This window comes from Giraffa tippelskirchi, chromosome 8 (assembly GCF_054371585.1).
Source record: "Giraffa tippelskirchi isolate mGirTip1 chromosome 8, T2T-mGirTip1v1.2.pri, whole genome shotgun sequence".
Taxonomy (NCBI): Eukaryota; Metazoa; Chordata; class Mammalia; order Artiodactyla; family Giraffidae; genus Giraffa; species Giraffa tippelskirchi.
The window spans coordinates 30,272,835-30,294,026 of NC_137282.1; the positions used below are offsets into that span (position 1 = coordinate 30,272,835).

At 39.1% G+C, this 21,192-nt stretch overlaps 1 protein-coding gene across 4 annotated transcripts in view; it reads right to left on the minus strand.

The window, feature by feature from the left end:
• The window catches only part of TENM3 (teneurin transmembrane protein 3), a 1,016,736-nt gene that overhangs the window by 92,786 nt on the left and 902,758 nt on the right, over window positions 1-21,192 (minus strand). For 3 of the 4 annotated variants that reach the window (XM_081521963.1, XM_081521962.1, XM_081521960.1), the window contains one exon: window positions 1,162-1,308. In XM_081521963.1, coding sequence (XP_081378089.1) covers window positions 1,162-1,308 — 147 coding nt within the window. Of the gene's footprint in view, window positions 1-1,161; window positions 1,309-3,821; window positions 3,849-21,192 lie in introns of all 4 variants that reach the window. The other variant, XM_081521959.1, reaches the window with a different exon arrangement.

Genomic DNA, 21,192 nt, shown 5'->3' on the forward strand with positions numbered 1-21,192 from the left:
CACTTAGTCAAGGTGAGCACTTTGAAAGCAAAAGAAGGAAAACTGGATAATGAGAGCTGCTCTTTAGAATGTAACATATCCCTGGCAATACACAAACACTCTTTCAACGCTTCCACAAACTCCTTTATGCCTATTTTGCACGTGAAACACTTGAAGTTTAACACAATCAGGATCCTGTTTGTGGTCACATAAGCACTACGAGGTGCAGCGATGCACGTGTGCTCAGTAGCTAAGTCAGGCCTGACTCTGCGACCCCATGGACTGTAGCCCGCCAGGCTCCTCTGTCCATGGGATTCTCCAGGCAAGAATACTGCAGTGGGTTGCCATTTCCTGGTGGAGCGAAGACCTGATTCCACACCTGCACTCGTAACCATCAGCAAACTGCCCACGTGGACACTCCCAGAAGGGCAGATGCAATGAAGGTGGAGGAAGGGAGACACACACTAGGAAGATCACACGTGGAGCAGGTGACCAGAGAGGTCCAGACAGAAATGATAATAATTCCTTCTGGAAAACTCAGTCCCAAAGGGACACCAAAGGCGAAGAGTGCCATCACTGGAGACACACTCACTGTCATTCTCTATTCTCTGAGATTGAAACACATCAGCACAGAGGATGGCACAAAGGGAAAAAAATAATTATTTCTTCACTCTGGGCTTACATGGGGTGGAATATCATAATTCTTTTCACAGGCTGTAAAGTTAAGGATAAAAAGACACTGTAAGTATAGCTTCAAGGGGATTGCTTTCTCTTCCTGTTTTTTTTTTTTTCATCCTGGCCTTTCAACGGAAGAGCTTGGGAACTACCTTGCATCTTTTGGACTGTTCCATTATTAAAATACTGCTCTTGAGCTCCCAATTCACAGGGCCCTAAAAACTGCATCGAGGAGAATCATCATCTGGAGATTAGGACAAGAAATGGAGAACAATGTACATTATACAGTAGCTTGGTTACTTTGCCTTTTCCCTGAATGATAATAATCTTGCATTTGTTTCAGGGAAAACAGGGAGCAAAATCACTCTATCAGCACTCATACATTTTTCAATCAATCTAACCTGTAGGGATCAAATTTTTTTTTTGGCAACAGATAACCATGGACCCACGAGAACTTATAAACCTGAGTTCTGGCACAGGCTCGCTTTCCTGCTCAGCACGTCTTACCTCCCTCGTTGTCCTTGCTGTCAGTGCAAAGGGTCTCCATGGCTACGTCGCATCCTGCTCCTCGCCACCCTGGCTGGCAAACACAATGCCAGCCGTTTTGGTCCAGCGTGCACCTTCCATTGCTGTTGCACAGACCGGGACACCCCTCTGTCAAAAGAGACAAAGAAGGACAACACAAATGATTTGAGTATTTAAAAAATTTTGCACCTCAAATAAACAGATGAGGGACACTTAGTGGGAACAGGCCTTCCGAAACAGCACAAATACTGTAATTGCACATGGATAGAAACAGCAACATAATCTAAGGAATCTGATTCTTATCCAAGTGGCATCTTTGATTGGCCTGACCCAGACACCACTTACCTGTGCAGGACAGAAATATCTGCAATGACCCACTAAAATTGTTGCAGGCCAGACAAAATTAACTTAATTTTTTTCCTTTAGCAAAACAACAATGTCGATCATAAGGTGCGAAAAAAGTGTCACAGCAAGATCATTTCAGAAGCCCTAGAATAGATTTTTAATCTGTTGTAAACATTACTGGTCATTGGTTAGGACATGTCTTCTTAAAAGTGCCTTGTTGCTTTCAAAAATTCCCTCTAAATTTAAAAGCATGAACGTGTGGGTACGTGGCTATGAAGGATGTTCAAAAGAGAATGTTAATTTTATCTGGCCTCAGAGTTGCCGTATATTCATGTGAAATTACAGTGCATTAAATAATTGCACAAAGTATAGGCCAGTGTCAATGACTATACTTTATGCCGAGAATACATTCCTTTTCACAGAATAAGCAAAGCCCAGGAAATAGTGAAGCAGCTTAGCGTCTATTCTAACAAACATTAGGATTCAGGCTGCATACGGATGGGACGGGACTGACAGGATTTCCAACTAAATGTAATAGCTGTGCATATCTGATTACTCAGGACGGACAAAATGAAATACCATAAGGACCACAGTAAAACATCGAGAGACTGAACAAAAACACGGTAGTGACGTGCTTCAAGACAGAGCGCAAAAGAGTGATAGTTTGTGACAATCTCCCTAAAGCTTTTATGCTGTTACCTTTATATCCTATCTTGTCTGCTTTTATGGGCAAGGAGGGAAAATTTGGGAAACAATGAAAATAATTTAATATATCCGAAATCTGTAATTGTTTCAGTCTAACATGACATTAAAAAAAAACAAAAAACAAATTTTGCCACTTCCTACAGATGGTAACTGGCATGCAGCCAACATGATCTGTTTATGAGAATGATACTAGGTTCTGGTGCTCTTCTCTATGAGTGTGACATGACACTGGCAGAAACGAGGGTATAAACGCTCTAAGATGGCAAGAATAATGGGCTATTAACCAGATCTCTTTGGAAAGAATTAATTTATACTTTGATATATATATTAGTTAATGCCTGCTCTAGCATTGGGGGTTTGTTCTAGCTTCTTATAACTAGAATGCTTGTTTCGGTGACAAAATTTAAGGGAACCATCTCTTTAAGGATGTTTATTTTAGGTCTGTATTAAAAGAATTATTCATATACTGGCTTTCCCTCCTTCACTGTGGAACTTGAAAAGATCTCAAAGAGACTTTCTGTCTCTTCAGATTAGAGTTAACAGAAAGAAGACTGTTTTGACAGTCCCTTGCGGCTGGGTATGATGAAATTAAGACTTACGGACTCCATCAAGTCAGGAGAATATTAATTTTGCTGATTCTTTTCTTTCAGACAATTACCGTCTGTATTTATGGATTATTCAATGCCTAAAAGGTAAATTTTCCTTATGGATGTCTCTGTTTTGTTTTTAATGAAAAAAAAACCACCCCAAAACCAGGTTTAATTGCCCCAGTGACAAAGGGGCGCAGCAGTTGCCTGCATGCACACAAGAAGTTATTACATGAAAGCCTGGATACTGCCATGAATATTTTCATATTCTAATGAAAAGCACAAACAAGGAATTAAAAAAGGTAATCTGAGGAGCAAGAGGAAGGAAACCTTCTCTTCTGAAAGATATGGTTTTCACTTATTTCTATGATAACTGAAGACAAAGAATCTGCTGTTTTCTGCTGAGCAGGGTTATCATTTTTGCTCTCTAGAATGCACAGTATTTTGTAGTTTTTTTTTAAAGAAAATCACAAAACATAAATTATGATATCACATATATTTTGAAACATTGAGATGAAGCCAAAGAAGTTTCCATATGAGGATAAATGAGATTTCTCTCAACATATGTTAACCAGAATCTTTTTAGATTGACAACTTCTTATTCTGTGATAAGAGTGAGCGTTCGTGATTCTTTGATTTAGAATTTAAAGCTTATGAGCTGAATTGCCAACAATGAGGATCTTAAAGCCAAAAAAAAAAAAAACAACCCAGCAACTCCATAAACAAAAAACAGCAAATATACTGTTATCTTCAGTTTTTGGTTCCAGTGAAGACTAATGCTTTTACATAGGAATGAAATCTGTGATAACCCAAAATTATAAAAATGAGACACAGACACTGAAGTCTCAATACTTTAAATCCAAAGGATTTCACGTAATGTAGGCCTGATTTATCATTTACAAAAATATGCAGGAAAACAATCTATTTTCATACCTAGTACAAGCTAAACCCGGTTATATAGAGATATATATGGAGATAGGTCAACAAAGAGCAAGTATACAGTACCTTTAACTATCTTATCCAAATAGTGAGCTTGAGAAATTAAAAAGGAAAAAAGAACAGACAGACATTTCAGAAGTGTCACATGGGACAAGGAAATTTTCAGAATTTACATGCAAATTGAGCAGCTGCAGCTGAGATCAGACATCGCACGACAGAGATGCACTTCATATCTTCTACAAATACAGTATATTCCCATTTTAGCAAATGCAGTCACGATTCCAGGAAACACTCAGCACTTTAAGGGAAAGTGTGCAGGTAAACTAACACTTCCTTTCGCAGATTATTTGGGATGGACCCACTCCGATTCTTCCTAAGATTATACTTTCAGAGCTAAGTAGAGCAAATGGAATTGATTTTTGTCATTAGAGAATTTTGGAAATTTACAACTATGAGATTTACAAATATCAAGCTTTTGGAGGGGGTGAGAAAATAATTCTCTTTCAGTTTGTTTTGAACAAAGTAGTTTCATAAGGGTTACATGGTAGAAGGGCAGAAAGAATACACAGCAGGCCTGGAGGAACCTTGATGCATTTTCAGATGCTTTCTTCAACCTGTGACATACACCCACAGAAATTCTACTTCATTCACCTTTTCTCGAGTCGCTTGCGTATTTACAAAAAAATCAAACTTTAATTGTTAATAATAAAACAAAAAAAAAAGTAATACAGTATTATGAAAAAGGCATGTGTTAAGTTCTATATGATTTACCCAGCAGCCCTTGACTACTTGTCAGATGGACAATGATGTAACCTGTATGTAGTCCATTAGGAAATACAGACTGTTCTAAGATCTTGCTTCCTTTCAGGATTCATATAGGAATAGGCTGTTTCTCACAAAAGCTTTGCAGGAAGAGTCAGAATGAAGACTGAAGTCTCTTACTGTACCTGTCCATTTAATCTTTCATGAGGTTACAATTAGCTTACACCTTTCCTCTTGAACAGAAGCATAAAAATCCCTCTCTCTTCACTCAACAGAGAGACCTAATATATTCTTAATAAGCCTCAAATCTTCTTGCTTTGTCAAAATTCATGCATCTTTAATGATCTAAAATTGCTTTTCAAAGACGCTTATGTTGATTATTTTTCATTACTGACATATGCAAGTGGTCGCGGAACTCTTAACAGAATGATTTAAACTATAACTTTCAGTTGAGCTACTAAAGCCTGGCAGTTCTGTCACGTGCATAAACAAAACCATAAATGGTTCAGACCCATCTGCACCGTTTATATGAAAGGATGCTTCACTTTGCCACAGGATTCCATTAGAGGCTTCTGAATTGCATTTAAAAATAAGCATGTTTATAGCTAATTGACAATATATTGCGGGGGAAGTGAAGGGGAGGTTCAAGAAACAGTGTCAGGAACTAACCTGCAATTATAATTTCATAAAATAATTGTTTTTCAAGCATTAAAATAAAACTGCATTACTGTATAACATCATTCATATAATTTCTTAATAATTCCTTCCAAACATTATATAATCCAGTAGAGTCCCACGAGTGCTCATTTGATATGGAGGATAAACAAAGTGCCTTAAAACATTCTGGAGTTTCTGGTTCAGCCAGGTTTGACGGAATTATTAATATCACTTATCAGAGTTGGGGAATAAGCTTTTGGCTTTTACATCAGGTCCACTTCAATTAACACACAACAATAAGGAATATAATTAATCCTGATCTGGATTAGAAGTTTTAAAGGAAGACTAAATCAGAATCCAGCCAATCCTATTACTTTTACAAACAGAATTGATTATGCAAAACAAGGAATTACAGGTAAAGGAAGGTTTGTCATTGGACCAAGAGAATGTCAAAAGTAGAGCTGAAATTAGAAAACAAATTTAAAATACACAGCAGGTCAAATTTTACACAAAGATTTAAATATTAAAAATGTTTAAGACACATTTTACAAACCAACCATAACAAAAATATCTGCTCTGAGGAAAAAATACCAAGATTTGTCATTTGCATTTTATATCATAGGGAATAGTTGTTAGGCTAATAGCTTAAAACTAAGAGAGGGGGGTGAGAAAAAAAAACCACCTTCTACCTTTTGGCCTTGAAGAGTAAAATTTCCAACAATACCACAAAAGCCTGGCTCTAAATAATGAAGTTAAAAGATGTCCATATATGAGTTTCAAAGAATTATTAAAAGTAATAATTGCAACAATGAAAACATCATTATATAAGTCAATACAGGAAATTATCAGAAAAACGCAGGCATGTTGTAAAAAGCCATTAGGAACAATAATCATAAAAAATAATACAGTATATTTAAAAATTAATACACCTAATAATTGCTGAACTGCACATTAAATTGAAAAAAAAAACCACTTTGAAAATGAGTAAGTGTATCCTGACACTGAAGGAAAGTTGTTCCTATTAGATTTACTAAAAAGTTTTAAATTTGTTTTATAGAAGAAAACTCTATTTATAAATATGAGTGCTTGACATATAAAATGGAGCCCTTGGAAAAAAAACCATTCCCTGGTAAAATGCTGTATTCATAAAACACTTTCCCTGGAGTTTTGATTATTTACCTTTTAAGAAGACCGAGTGGGGCATAAGTGGATGAGTATTACCGTCTTTTCCGTACGATAGTGGTTTTTAATCTTTTCAGGGTCTCAGTCTCTGAGAAAAATGCTGGGAGTTATGGATTCTCCATAATCTCCGGGTTCTCTCCCTGCCCCCTGAAAAAATGCACACATGCTCACAAAGTGCTGCTTATGACTTAAGCATTTCTGGAGCTCTGGTTTCATAACTTGCAAATTATGAACACCTGGCTGATATATTAATGATGCCCAAATTTCTAGCTCTAAGCACTTCATGTCATTCTCTCATTTAATCTCCACCACAACCCTAGGATGTAAACACAGCTGATACAGTAAATACAGATGAAGAAAGGCGGAGTGAGGCAGTCTGTGCGAGGCCACAGGCTAGCCGGCCAGGCTGCCTGGCTCTGGACGGTGCACTTAACCACTGTCACGATGCCTCTTCTTAGACATTTCAGTTCAGTCAGTCCAGTCATTCAGTCGTGCCCGACTCTTTGCGACCCCACGGACCGCAGCATGCCAGGCCTCTCTGTCTATCACCAACTCCCGGAGTTTACCCAAACTCATGTCCATTGAGTTGGTGATGCCATCCAACCATCCCATCCTCTGTTGTCCCCTTCTCCTCCCGCCTTCAATCTTTTCCAGCATCAGAGTCTTTTCAAATGAGTCAGTTCTTAGCATCAGGTGGCCCAAGGATTGGAGCTTCAGCTTCAGCATCAGTCCTTCCAATGAATATTCAGGACTGATTTCCTTTAGGATTGACTGGTTTGATCTCCCTGCAGTCTTAGACATTTAGAAACTAACAAATTTTTTTTCTTCAGTAGAAGAAATAGATGAAAGAAACTCAGAAGTACCGTGCAATCTTTCCTGACCTAATGTGAATCTCAGCAGATAATTGTTTCCCAAAATCACAGGGTGGTACTACCACGTTTTTGACATCTACATGGCATACTTGGCCAAGTGCAGAATACAGGTAAAAGTGAAAGTGTTAGTTGCTTAGTAGTGTCTGACTCCTTGTGACCCCATGGACTGTAGCCTGCCAGGATCCTCTGTCCATGGAATTCTCCAGGCAAGAATACTGGAATGGGTAGCTATTCCCTTCTCCTGACCCAGGGATCAAACTCAGGTCTCCTGCATTGCATTGCAGGCAGAGTCTTTACTATCTGAGCCATCAGGGAAGAATGCAGGTGAGTGCTGGACATTTAAAAATGGAGCCCTTGATCTCCAGATGCCTTGGCTCATCATGGTCTAAACTGTCTCTCTCTGTCAAAATCCATTCGGATACACAGTCATCCCAGAACATAACAAATGAAACCACTGTTCTGGTTTCAAGCTCATGCATGGGAGTCCTTGTCTACTTGCTGGTACAGGTGGGCAAGGGCTCAGTGAAATCTTGAGACATGGGAGAAAGGTATGGCTCAGCAAAAGAATTGTTACTATACGATTAGTTCATAAACCTCCAGCATCACCAAACCAAATGACTAGCACTGTATCCTCTTCACACACACCCCTTGAGGTGCTTCTTTTTAAAAAGAATGCTTTCTCTTTTCAAGGTCCCTGTTTACCATATTCCTCCCTTTACTTTTGCGGAGGTGGGGTGGGGTTGAACACCGAATGATTAACTCTTGTCTGTACCACTTAGCAAAGGACATGGAGGCTACAGACCCCTAGGAAGAAGCCTGCTCATAGTCTTGTACCATTTTGCATTCCCAACATGGACAGTAAGGAAGAACAGCACCTTTTAAGAAATTCTACCTACATGTTGCTGCCCCATTTGCTTATCTGTCAAAATTTTGTGGACTTCCCTGGTAGTCCAGTGGTTAAGACCCTGCGCTTCCAATGAGGGAGCATGGGTTCGATCCTTGGTTAGGGAACTACGGTCTCACATGCTGCCTGGCGTGGCCCCTCGCAAAAATATACAAACACGAAAATCATGGGCAGCCCTCCTCCCTCCATTTCCTCTGGCTAACTGATTGTTCTCATTTCCCCCCACATATGTCTCATGGATGAAGTCTAGGAGTACAAACAGCAGGCTAAATGTAAAAGGAGAAGAGAAAATGTCCAGAGCTAGCCGAGATCAATTCATGTCAGTTAAGACAGTCCAGGAAATCACAAGGCTTTAACGATACGTAGACATATGTGACCTAATCTGTAAACCTTTCCCATTAGAAATGCGAACTCTATGGCCATGCTAATCACTTGTACTCCCATTACTCATAAGAGATTCTTAATATCTGCAGAGTAAAATGATTAAATGTACTTATTATGGTATTCCTACTATGTCCTACATGTGTCCGCAGCTTTTGAAGAAATTCTCTGAATAATACAAGGACTACCTTTTGCAAAAGAAGCATATGTGAACGATACCTCATTTTCAACATCCTTCCCCTCTCCTTCTCCATCTGCTCCTCTCCCCTTGCCCAATCCATCCATCCTAATTATGTACAGAGCTATTAACAATCACTAGCCTTGACTGACTGTTACGATGTGCTGAAAACTATGCTAAGCATAGTTTAACAAGAATTGTCTCATTTAATTTTCACCACCTCTTATTATCTTCCCTATTTCTCAAATGAGGAAACTGAGACACAGGAAATTAAATAACTTCCTCCAGGTCAAAATGCTAGCAAGTGGCCAAAATTTCAAAGTCTATAACACTTAACGAAGAAGCTCTACATACTACTCGGCGTACGGAAAACTGTGTACATGGGAAAGGCAGACCATAAACACATCTGTTTTTGGATTATCAATGAACTCACTTGAACGAAAAAATAAGATGAAAAAAATGTGGGAATCCTCAATTCAACATCAACAATCAAAAGGAGAAATGGGGAAGTAACATTAAAATCCAAACAACTTGAAATGTTCATTTGTGAACATAGTCTCATACATGAGGGTACTTTACGTAGTCAAGAAACCTTTATAATGAGAACTGTTATAACCTGTTCTAAAAATCCCAAGTTTGGGAAACTGACTGGCAGGTTATTAAAACTGAGGGATAAAACCAGGGAAAATGAAAACAAATGAGTTTGAAAAATTAAAGAACAGAAGCAGTTCGGTGGATGCCTGTTGTTGAAAGAAAAAAAAAAATCAGTTGTGTGATAGCTCCAAAGAAGACTGCTCCTTTAAAAAAGAGGTCAGAGGAGTGTATGTGCCTGTTTGTGGGGGAACTGGGATATCTGGAGGTCTTCCTGGAATAAGATTGATTCCGACTTTGTTTTCCTCTCACCATCAAATTGATCCTTCAAAATACAGAGAAGAAACAAAGGCAAACCAAGTTGCTCATATATCTCTATTAGGCAGTTCACAAGGGGAAAATACAAAGAGTTTGTGTATATTTGTATTTGTTGCTGATGTGTGTCGTTATGATCTATTCACTGTTTCTGCTGTCAACAATATGCTCGGTTGGAGCGTATTAAATAGGACAATATTTTCACTGGGCTATTGAATTCACTCCTGGGGATAGCCTAGGTACAGGGAAAGAACGCAGAATCTAGAATGCTGGAAATATTTCTCAGCTTAATTACAACACTAAAATCTTAGGGGCCCATCTCTGAAAGAGGGTAATTCAGTCGATGAATCCATAATAAAATACAGACATATCTTTTACTATGGTGAATACTGCAAAGGCCTCGGAGTCAAGGACAGATGTTTATTTAGCATTGTGTGTTTTATAATACTTAAAAAATGCAGTCTTAAAAAATAATTCACATTAGTATGTCATTAAAAGTTGTACGTAGGTATCATTCTTTTAGTTTAGTCATATACCAGTTTCTGTAGGATGCAAGAAAAGCTACAGTTTGCAAATAAGTACATATTAAATCCATTTATTCCAATCAGCAACTGTTTAAATCAGCGTGCAACCTGCATACCCATTGATTTGATGTTCCTTAATTGGTACCCACTGTGCTGTTTTATTACTGATTACCCTGTCATAAAGAATTACAACACTGACATAATTTTAAACACTGCAAAACAATTTACTCAGGGTCCTTAAAAACATGTGTTACTTCACCATAGAGTTCTCATTCTAAGATTGAGATAGAACATTGTAAATACTTTATTCTATTTAGGAGCATCAATTAATTTGAATTTTAACAACTAGCGAGTGAGTTTTAACAACTAGGTTGTGCCAGTAGAAAAAAACAGTTTGTGTGTGTGTGTGAGCACATACATGTGAGCACACACACGTGCACTTGTTCTTGAAAGAGCTTTTGCTCCTCTAAAATTGGCAGCGTATTTCTGAAAACCTGTTTTAAATAAACAGTTTTCGAAAGTTTGAATATTTCATTCCTTTTATAGATTGGAAATTTGGTGAAACAATTACCTGTACTTACTTTGCTTCTTGCATGCACCGACCTAAGCAAAATACCATCCTTTAGTTAGAAACACTATGCCAAGACATTCCAAGAGAGTGAAATAATATTTTTCCTGATTTAAGTCTGCCCAGGAAAAAAAAATCTAGATTCTATGGAAAAGGTGCTTTGAGATAAACCAAGTTTTTCAAGACAGCACTGCTGAAAAAGTGCCAAGACAAGCTGCAGAATTTTGTACAGACAACTGGGAGAATAATATTTGGCATCTTCCTTCAGTTTAGAATTTCATGTCTTACCGTAGAGTACATCTACATAACAGAAGTCACAGAGAAGCAGGCAGAATACAGAGAGTGCCACTGATGCTGGCATGCACTTGGACGACAAAAGTGATGTGTTTGGCGTGTGATACAGGATTTCTGGTGCAGGCTTTACGCATGGCATGATTTCATCTACTGGACCACATACATAAACATGGAGTAACACATGTCTCCTTCAGATTTTTACTCCTTGTTTGAGTTCAGTGAATGACATAAGCAAACCCACATTTCCTTATGATTTCCTAGATTTAAAAAAAAATCAGGTATATTTTACTACCTTGATTTGGAAACTAAGCTATTCAGAAAAGCTCTTCATATGAATGAATGAAAATTAAAATACAAATGTATTATACACTAAATAAATATTTGGATCTCTAACATCCTGATACAATTAAATTGGTTATTGCAATTACCAAGTGTTAGTCACTCTCTGCCTAACTCTCTGTGACCCCATGGACTGTAGCCTATCAGGTTCCTCTGTCCATGGAATTCTCCAGGCAAGAATACTGGAGTGGGTTGCCATTTCCTTCTCCAGAGGATCTTACCAACCCAGGGATCAAACTTGGGTCTCCTGCATTGCAGGTAGATTCTTTACCATCTCAGCCACCAGGGAAGCTCTTACTGTAATTACCAAAGTGATGTCTTGCTGGTAGTTCCAAGTCTTGTGGCAGGAAAACCACGAAAATCATCTACTGATTTGGTCAATATCAATGAGTTTTAATTTCTTATCTACCATTATTACTTTTGCCTACTCATAATATTTAATATTTAAGAAAATTTATAGAATAAAGTGTAAATGAGTATGTAAAATAACTAGGTCTTTCTCCTGTCAATTTTTAAAACTATATCAGGAAAAAAACAAAGTTGGATAATCCATTTAACTTGCTGAAGATAAACTAATTTATTTGGAGAAAATGTGGATAAATGGCTCTTTTCAAATGCGATTTACAGAGAGGGGATTTTTTCTTTATCTGTAGCCGTGAGAGCGTGTGCACAGATTTTTACCACTTGTATTTTGGGTAAACTTTTCTGAGACCTTTTTCATGAGCTGATACTGGTTATACAAGTCATCTACTCACTCTGTATATGAGTGTTTTTCAGTGGTCAACATCTATACATAGTATTCAGTCTACTGAAAAATAGGAAATAAATTTAACTTTTAAAAGGAAGTGTGTAGAGGGAGTTCCCTGGTGGCCCACTGGTTCAGACTTTGCCTTTCAATGAAGGGGGCTCAATCCGTGGTCAGGGAGCTACTCCAAAGCATAAAACAGAAGCAATATCATAACAAATTCAATAAAGACTGAAAAACACTAAAACCTTAAAAGAAAGGAAGAGTGTTGTGTTTTCAGTAAATAGTTTACAACTTTCTTTAAATCCTCTACAGCATAAATTGATTTTACCTAAACTTTTTTTTGTTGCTGGGATTGTTATTTTTATTTTAGCAAGCCATGGATCCTATTACCAGTTATAATTTTCTGAATAGAAAGTGACATTTTATTATTAATACACTACTGACATTGTTATCACTACATCTTATGTGATAGGTACATAGATAATAACGTATCTTTATCACAGAAAAAAGTTCATTTTCACCTATTCCACTATATACATACAAGGTAAAACAAACAGTAATTTAGAAGACAGCATAGTCTAGTGCTTAAGAGGATGGGCTTGGGAATGGTTCGTGTGGATTTGGGTTCTGGTTCTATTACTTACTAGATGTGCATCCACAGAAAAGTTTTAGAACCTCTCTGAGCCTGGGTTCTGTCAATGGAGATTTTAATAGCTTCTACTTAATAAGATAAGATAAGGTACACTGAGATTAAGATTAATGTACACTGAGAACTTTACATTCTGCCTTAGCACACAGTAAACACTTGATACATAATAGGTACTATTAGTCAATCTTTTACATAAAGAATATAAAAAGGACAAAATTACAAAGTGACTGGTATCTTTTAAGAGACACCAGAAAGAAAGGAACCTGACTTTAAGCAAAGCACCTCAGGACTGCCAATGATCTGTTTTCATAAACCAGGAAGTCCACTCTGCCCCAACAATTGTCAGTATTGGATTGGCTGCCTCACGTTCCACTTCCTCACGATATACTCCCTTTAATGGGACCATCCTCCATATGAACAGGCTAGATCCCAAAGTGCAGACAATTCTACTTTTATATTAACAAGTTTTCTTATTGTCTCACATAAACCCTCAGATACTATAGATGCACAGTTCCTAATCTAATTCCAAATCAGCTTTTTGGAATAAAGAACACATCACCACTCGTCCTGATATATTTTGTGTTCCCTCGTTAGTGACTCTACTTGAGCAACGTACATTCATATTTTCTACAGGGCTATAAATCTTCGTATAATCTGCTCATAAACTCGGAAATGCAAGTCACTTTTACAGTAACTACTTGTGAAGTAAGACATCTAGATATTCCATTTTACATGCATATCACAATCACCCGACCACAATTTTGCTGAAAAATTTTCATTCTGTTCTTCATCATGGAATGTACTGAGCAGGCCTGACAGAATATACATTGCTAACTTCTGAAACAGAATGATGTGAGTTTGTGTATCACCATTCCTACAAACAGGAGGAAATTCACTGTCACTTGGCTGAGAAAAGCGTTCCCAACAGCTCATAGTAGTTATCATGGGCGCTATGCTGGTACACCCAATTGTAATAGCCCATCTAGGCTTTTATTATGTGGCTTGTACCTGCAATGGTCACAGATCAGAGAATAAAGTTTTTGGCGGCAGGAAAGAGTTAGCATATGTGCAGTAACCACATGGAGAGTTTTGTCTTTGCTTTTTATGATGTTTTTTTTTTTCTTATGTATGGTGAGTTTTTTTTTCCCTGCATATGCCAATGTATTTGGAGTGGGTTTCTCGCATGCATAATAATCACTACTGGGGACTCATCTTCGAAGCCAAGAGTGGAAGTGTATGTGAAAAGCATTATTTTACACTTCATTGTTCATGTGGGGACTAATTAATGAATACCTAACGCCATTAATTCACATTTAGATCACTTATGTTTAACCGCATGCTTTCTGTGCATACATATATAAATATTAATTTTGGATAGAACGATAATCATTCAGCATCATAACAATTAAACAGCTGTAACCTGTCTCGTGTGTTAAGTCATGGAGCTACAGGCAAGCTCCAGAAGCAGATGGTCTTACCCACCCGTGCTTAATGTTACAGACTTTTTAAAAAAAGAGGTGTTGACAAATCAGAACAAGGAGGCATAGTTTTAATGCAAATCAGCCCATTTGCAATGGAGATTACCCTAAAAACTAATTTGGTGTATAGGAAAAAAATTAAGCTCTGTTGTTAAAGGAAGACATTATATTCCATTTGGATATAACAGATTCCCCACCAACATAATTATTTACTAATTTCATTCAACCAACAGAGTTTAATGGAAAAGCAGCTGGCAAAGTATTCATATTTATGGACCTCCTCTGACTGCTCCTTAATTTATACAAGGCACATGTCTGTTAAACCCCAGAAATAATAGCCATATTTCAGGCAGCTGTTTTCCAGCACCACTAAAGAGTACTCAAAGAAGAGAGGGTCAATGAACCCATCATGAAGAAGAGCAATAGAAAAAATTGGCTCGAGTCACACGGTAATCTGTGAAAATAATACGCTAAATATGAAAAGGGAGCAAGGCCATGGCTTTTGCACCGATTAACACCGTAACTGAACTTGTATTTGAAAAACAGGTAGGTGGAAAAGGAATGGTTTCAAGATGAAAAGAGGCTATTTTCAATTTGTCACATTCAAGAAACGACAGAGAGAAATCCCACCACTGAAAGGACACTGAGGTATCACTGCAGGAAGAAATAATCGTCTCCCTTAAAATTGTGGGCTTAATGCTTCCACCCTTACATGACACTAAATGCAAAGTTCTGATTTTTTGTTTACTCTATTAAGGCAATAGGATCTTTGCGGATAACGAGAATTACTTAAAATCTACACGAACACTTCATTAGCCCACTGGTAGTCTATGGTTATCTGTCTTTAGTTTACCGAAGACGGTGACATATTCATAATCTGGCTCTATTGTAATCTTTCTCTTCCTCACTAACACCATGAAAATATCAACTGATAACATATTATTTTGCACTTGGTTTCACTCCCAAATGCCTTGGAAATGAACTTCTCAATAAAAGCTTCTGATGAACCTGCCAAGAATTTAAAGGAGCATCTTTCATCTTTATTTCTGGTTAAAGTGTATATCCAGTCAATGGTGCTTTCAAACTTCCTCTACACTAGATGTGGTGGAAATTAAGGTATTAGATGATTTTTAAAAGATGCAAATTGACGTAGTGTTCCAAACTAAAAAAGATCTTTTCGTATATTAGTGAAGGAACACAATAGCATAATAAAACATTATGATATACATTTGATGTGCTACTTCAGTGGTTTTTATCCTTATATCCTATCTCTTCATAAACTTTGAAAACTATAGCATACAACATTTTAATTCAAATGAACAGATTAAACATTTTCTTTGCGATAAAAATTATAATTTATAAATTGTTTCCCTAAGACACAGAGCCCTTACACAATAACTTATTTTGAGAGACTTAAAAAAACTAGCTAGAAAACCTCTAAGTTCATGGTGGGAATAAACACAAGACAGTAAGAAAGGAGGGAATTGGTTTCTCAAGGTATATTTCAAGGTTTGTCAGGTATATTTCAATGACACCTAAATGATCGTAATACAATACAAATAATCACTATTTTCTTCTACTGCTCTTATTAGAGAAAAAGAACAATGGATTTAACCCTCCATTTTTTTTTTCCCCCCAAACACACACTACCTCTAAAGCCAGGGGGCCTCACAGAAAGCTGAGTAGGAGTAAGGTTAATTTATAGCAGCTCTTGGGACTCAAGCTACACCACAGGAAACAGACTGGAGGAAAATTTGTGTACAAATAACCACCACAGGACAGAATTCTTTATCATACAGTCGACTCTAAAGGATGTCAAGCATATTTCTTCTAAAGAACTCAAAACTCTCATCCTCACAGGCTATGTGTAAATCATCTAAATGGAAAGATCTATGTTAAATCCAGACACACTCAAACACAATTACCTACATTCAGAACTGACTTTTAGAAGTCCTAAAAATGCCCCTTTTCTAAAGTATAGAAACATGCGTGACATTTCCCCAAATGATGCTACTGTCACTGGGATTTACATCTGGGTGGCACTGCTGCCATCTGAGTAGAGCCTGCTGCCTCTGAGGGTAAAGACAGCAAGAAGGACCCGACAGAGAAGCGTGTGCTCAGCTGCTCAGTCGAGTCCGACTCTTTGTGACCTCACGGACTATAGCCTGCCAGGCTCCTCTGTCCATGGGATTCTCCTGGCAAGAATACCGGAGTGGATTGCCATTTCCTCCTTCAGGGGGTCATCTCAAACCAGGGATCGAACCTGCATCTCCTACATCTCTTGCAATGGCAGATGGACCATTCCCACCTGGGAAGCCCCAGACAGGGAACAGTGGAGGTCAAATATCTGAGGTCCATAGCGAAGGGTATGAAGGGTGAGAAGTCAAGTGGGCCTCAGCAAGCATCACTATGAACAAAGCTAGTGGAGGTGATGGAATTCCAGATGTGCTATTTCAAATCCTAAAAGATGATGCTGTTAAAGTGCTACACTCAATATGCCAACAAATGTGGAAAACTCAGCAGCGGCCACAGGACTGGAAAAGGTTGGTTTTTATTCCAATCCCAAAGAAGGGCAATGCTAAAGAATGTTCAAACTACTCATTTAACATGCTAGCAAGATAATGCTCAAAATCCTTCAATCTAGCCTTCAACAATACATAAACCGAGAACTTCCAGATGTACAAGCTGGATTTAGAAAACGCAGAGGAACCAGAGATCAAATTGCCAACATCTGTTGGATCATAGGAGAAGGCAATGGCACCCCACTCCAGTACTCTTGCCTGGAAAATCCCATGGACGGAGGAGCCTGGTAGGCTGCAGTCCATGGGGTAGCTAAGAGTCTGACACGACTGAGTGACTTCACTTTCACTTTTCCCTTTCATGCACTGCAGAAGGAAATGGCACCCATTCCAGTATTCTTGCCTGGAGAATCCCAGGGATGGCGGAGCCTGGTGGGCTGCCGTCTATGGGGTCGCACAGAGTCAGACACGACTGAAGCGACTTAGCAGCAGCAGCAGTAGCAGTTGGATCATGGAAAAAGCAAATAATTCCAGAAAAACATCTACTTCTGTTTCACCGACTATGTTAAAGCTTTTGAGTGTGTTACCATAATAAACTGTGGAAAATTCTTCAAGAGATAGGAATACCAGACCACCTTACCTGCCTCCTGAGAAACTTGTATGCAGGGCAAGAAGTAACAGTTAGAACCAGACATGGAACAATGGACTGGTTCCAAATTGGAAAAAGAGTACAACAAAGCTATATATTGTCACCCTGCTTATTTAACTTATATGCACAGTACATCATTAGAAATGCAGGGCTGGATGAAGCTCAAGCTGGAATTAAAATTGCTGGGAGAAATAGCAATAACCTCAGATATATAGATGACACAACCATAATGGCAGAAAGTGATGGGGGACTAAACAGCTTCTTGATGAAAGTGAAAGAGGAGAGTGGAAAAGTTGGCTTAAAACTCAACATTCAAAAAACTCAGATCATGGCATCAGTCCCATCATTTCATGGCAAATAGATGGGGAAAAAATGGAAAGAGTGACAGACTTTATTTCCTTGGGTTCCAAAATCACCACAGATGGTGGCTGCAGCCATGAAATCCAAAGACGCTTGCTCTTTGGAAGAAAAGTTATGATGAGTCTCGACAGTGTATTAAAAAGCAAAGACACTACTTCACCGACAAAGGTCCATCTAATCAAGCTGTGGTTTTTCCAGTAGTCATGCACAGATGTGAAAGTTGGACCATAAAGAAAGCTGAGTGCTGAAGAATTGATGCTTTCAAACTGTGGTTCTGGAGAAGACTCTTCAGAGTCCCTTGGACTGCAAGGAGATGAAACCAGTCGATCCTAAAGGAGATTAGTTCTGAATATTCACTGGACGGACTGATGCTGAAGCTGAAGGTGTACTACTTTAGTCACTGATGTGAAGAGCTGACTCATTGGAAAAGACCCTGATGCTGGCAAAGACTGAAGGCAGGAGAAGAAGGGGACGACAGAGGATGAGATGGTTGGAGAGCATCAGGGACTCAATGGACATGAGTTTGAGCAAACTCTGGGAGATAGTGAAGGACAGGGAGGCCTGGCATGCTGCAGTCCCTGGGATCACAAAGACTCCAACATGACTGAGTGACTGAACAACACAGCAAAGGGTAGTTAGGTACATTTACTCCTATTCTTACGGGTAAATAAACTGATGCTGGGGGAAATAAATCGTCACAACAATGAATGAACATTTATCATGATGGCTCTGGGGACTGTGGATTTTACTGATGGTCACCCAGCAAATCAGGAGCAAAGCTATGTGAAGATTCTAATCCAGACTTTCCCCAGCATTTGTCTGATTTGAGGGTGTAATTCTCCTGATGGTCTTGAGACTCGATATTACTTGCGCAGGCAGATTGACAAGTTAAGGGAGTTAACAAATTAAGGAGTTGAGGTTAACATGTTAAGGATGCTCAAAGTTAAGGTTGCAAGGCAGTTCCCAGAAAGAAGAGTCAACACTAAAAATCACTCTGAAGCTTTAGAAGATACAGATTGTCAAAGTTATTAGAGATTCAGAGTGATTAAAAAATCTAGACATGCCACCTTATGCCTAATATGTGATGGAAGCACAGGGCTTCCCAGGTGACTCAGTGGGTAAAGAATCTGCCTGCAGTGCAGGAGATGTGGGTTCAATCCATGGGTCGGGAAGATCCCCTGGAAGAGGGCAATCCTCTCCAGTATTCCTGCCTGGAGAATACCATGGACAGAGGAGCCTGGTGGGCTATAGTCCATTGGGTTGCAAAGAGTTGGACACGACTGAAGTGACTGAGCATGCATGCACACACGTGTGACGGAAACACAGACTTAACTAAAGTTTCAAATTTAAGACAGTGAACTTTTTTTTGTTGGTTGATTCCTCTTTTCCTCAAAGGTTACTGAACACTGAGTGAGATGACTAATTTAGCTTTAAGTGCAGACCTGCCACTGCTGGCAATGCTGGCTTCAGTTAAAGGGAACCCTGGCTTCATTCACGTCCTTTGAGGCTGAAACTGGTACAAATAAAGAAAAATAGACTGATAGAAAAGAACAGTTTACACAGTGAAGAGAAAAGCACTTGAAGGAGAGTTGAATTAAAACTTCAAAATGGATAGTGAGTGGCCATTATCTTCAACAAAGTTTCTGATTATCCAAGCACTTCTTCATAAAAAATGAAAATAAATAGAATACGGTGACACTGACTAGTGAAACAAACACGATCTCTGTGATGGTTTGAAAACTACTGAGACCATGTAGAGAGAGGGCTGACAACCTAGCAAAATGGGGCCTCCATTATTCAGAAAGGTCAGAGAAAGTAGTTTTGCATTTTTCAGAAGAGAGGAGATTAAGCGACCTCATTAAAAAAAAATACCAATTCTAAGGGGATTACAGAGGATCAAGCACTGTATATAAAACTGTTAACTGAATAAATCAGACTCAGAGAAAGAAAATAATATCAAGAGGCCCCCAATGGATGTGACTGTTATCACAAAGGAAGAAACAGACATCTAAAACACCAGCCTGGTTTTCAGGACATGGGTGATTCTCAATGAGATGTGAAGGAGGCTTTCCAGGGTTCTCTTAGGAATTGCCAGGTTCTCAGTCTCATGAAATTACTTAAGAGTCACTGAGACTGCAAGGCAGGAAGAAACTTAAGAAGGTCTCCTTTTCTGCACATTTCATGGGACACTTTTTAGCCTGTCTGGATTTTTACTGCCAACCAAGTCCGCCAAGGGGAAACCTCCTCCCCTTCAACTCCACACCTGGTACGTCCTGATGGTCCACCTCCCCCCTGCACGACAGATCACCAAGCATGTCTGTCCACCCCTGTCAGTGTGCTGTGAAGTGCAGGGGAGAGGTCGTTCTTGGAACCAGCATGCTATAGGTTCATGCTTTAAAAATATAAGCATCCCTATCAATTCCTCAAAAAAGAAATAATCATCAGGGACTCTCTCGGCAGTCCAGTGGTTGGAATACCATGCTTCCACTGCAGGAGGCACAGGTTGGGAACCAAGACCCGGAATGCTGCATAGCCAAAAAAAAAAAAAAGGAAACAATCATCAAAAGAGAAAATTAGGGCAAGTTTATAACTGTAAGTTCCACCAGCAAATATGCTGCTGACAAGAGGAAACTTCAGTTTCGATTGGGCGTTTTGTAACATATTTGATGACAGGAAGGATTTTCCATAGATGAGCTTTGGTTTCCATACATTTCAAACCTTATTTCTGCTCCACTACTTATTTTCCTGAGTTTTCCAGGTGGCTCAGTGGTAAAGAATCCTCCTTCCAATGCAGGAGACTAGGACTCAATCCTTGGGTCAGGAAGATCCCCTGCAGAAGGAAATGGCTACCCACCCCAGTATTCTTGTCTGGGAAATCCCATGGACAGAGGAGCCCTGGTGGGCTGCATTCCATGGGGTCACAAAGAGTCAGACACAATGAGTGACTAAACAACAACAACAACCTATTTTCCTGTAGTTGGGGCTCCCCAGGACAAATTTGTTTCTTCCTTTAAACTTTGACTCTGTTACTGATGTCCCCAGGCCAGTCAGTGGGTGGGAGGAATATTCCTGATGCCTAGCACTAAGAATCACAGATGGCAATGACTTCATGTCTCAGAAGACTATCCAATTAAATGGAAACTAGGCTCAACTTCTCCTTAGCTGAATCTTCAAAGTGCCCATAGCCACTCCAACTCAAGTGTGATGGAGAAGTTGGGAGTGGAAAGAGACCAAGGTCCTAACTGATCTGCAACATGTGACCATATAAATCCACGGTCCCCTTGTAAGATCCTAGAAGGGGCCCGTGCAAGTGAGGGGTCCTGATGCTTGAGCTTCATCAGCTTCACAGCAAGTATCTCAATTGCCCCATCAGAGACCCCTTTCTTAACATGACGCTGATAGACGTGAAGCCTGGTCTCAGAGCAATCATTTGCTGGTGTAATGTGGTCCTTATAACCACTTGTTAA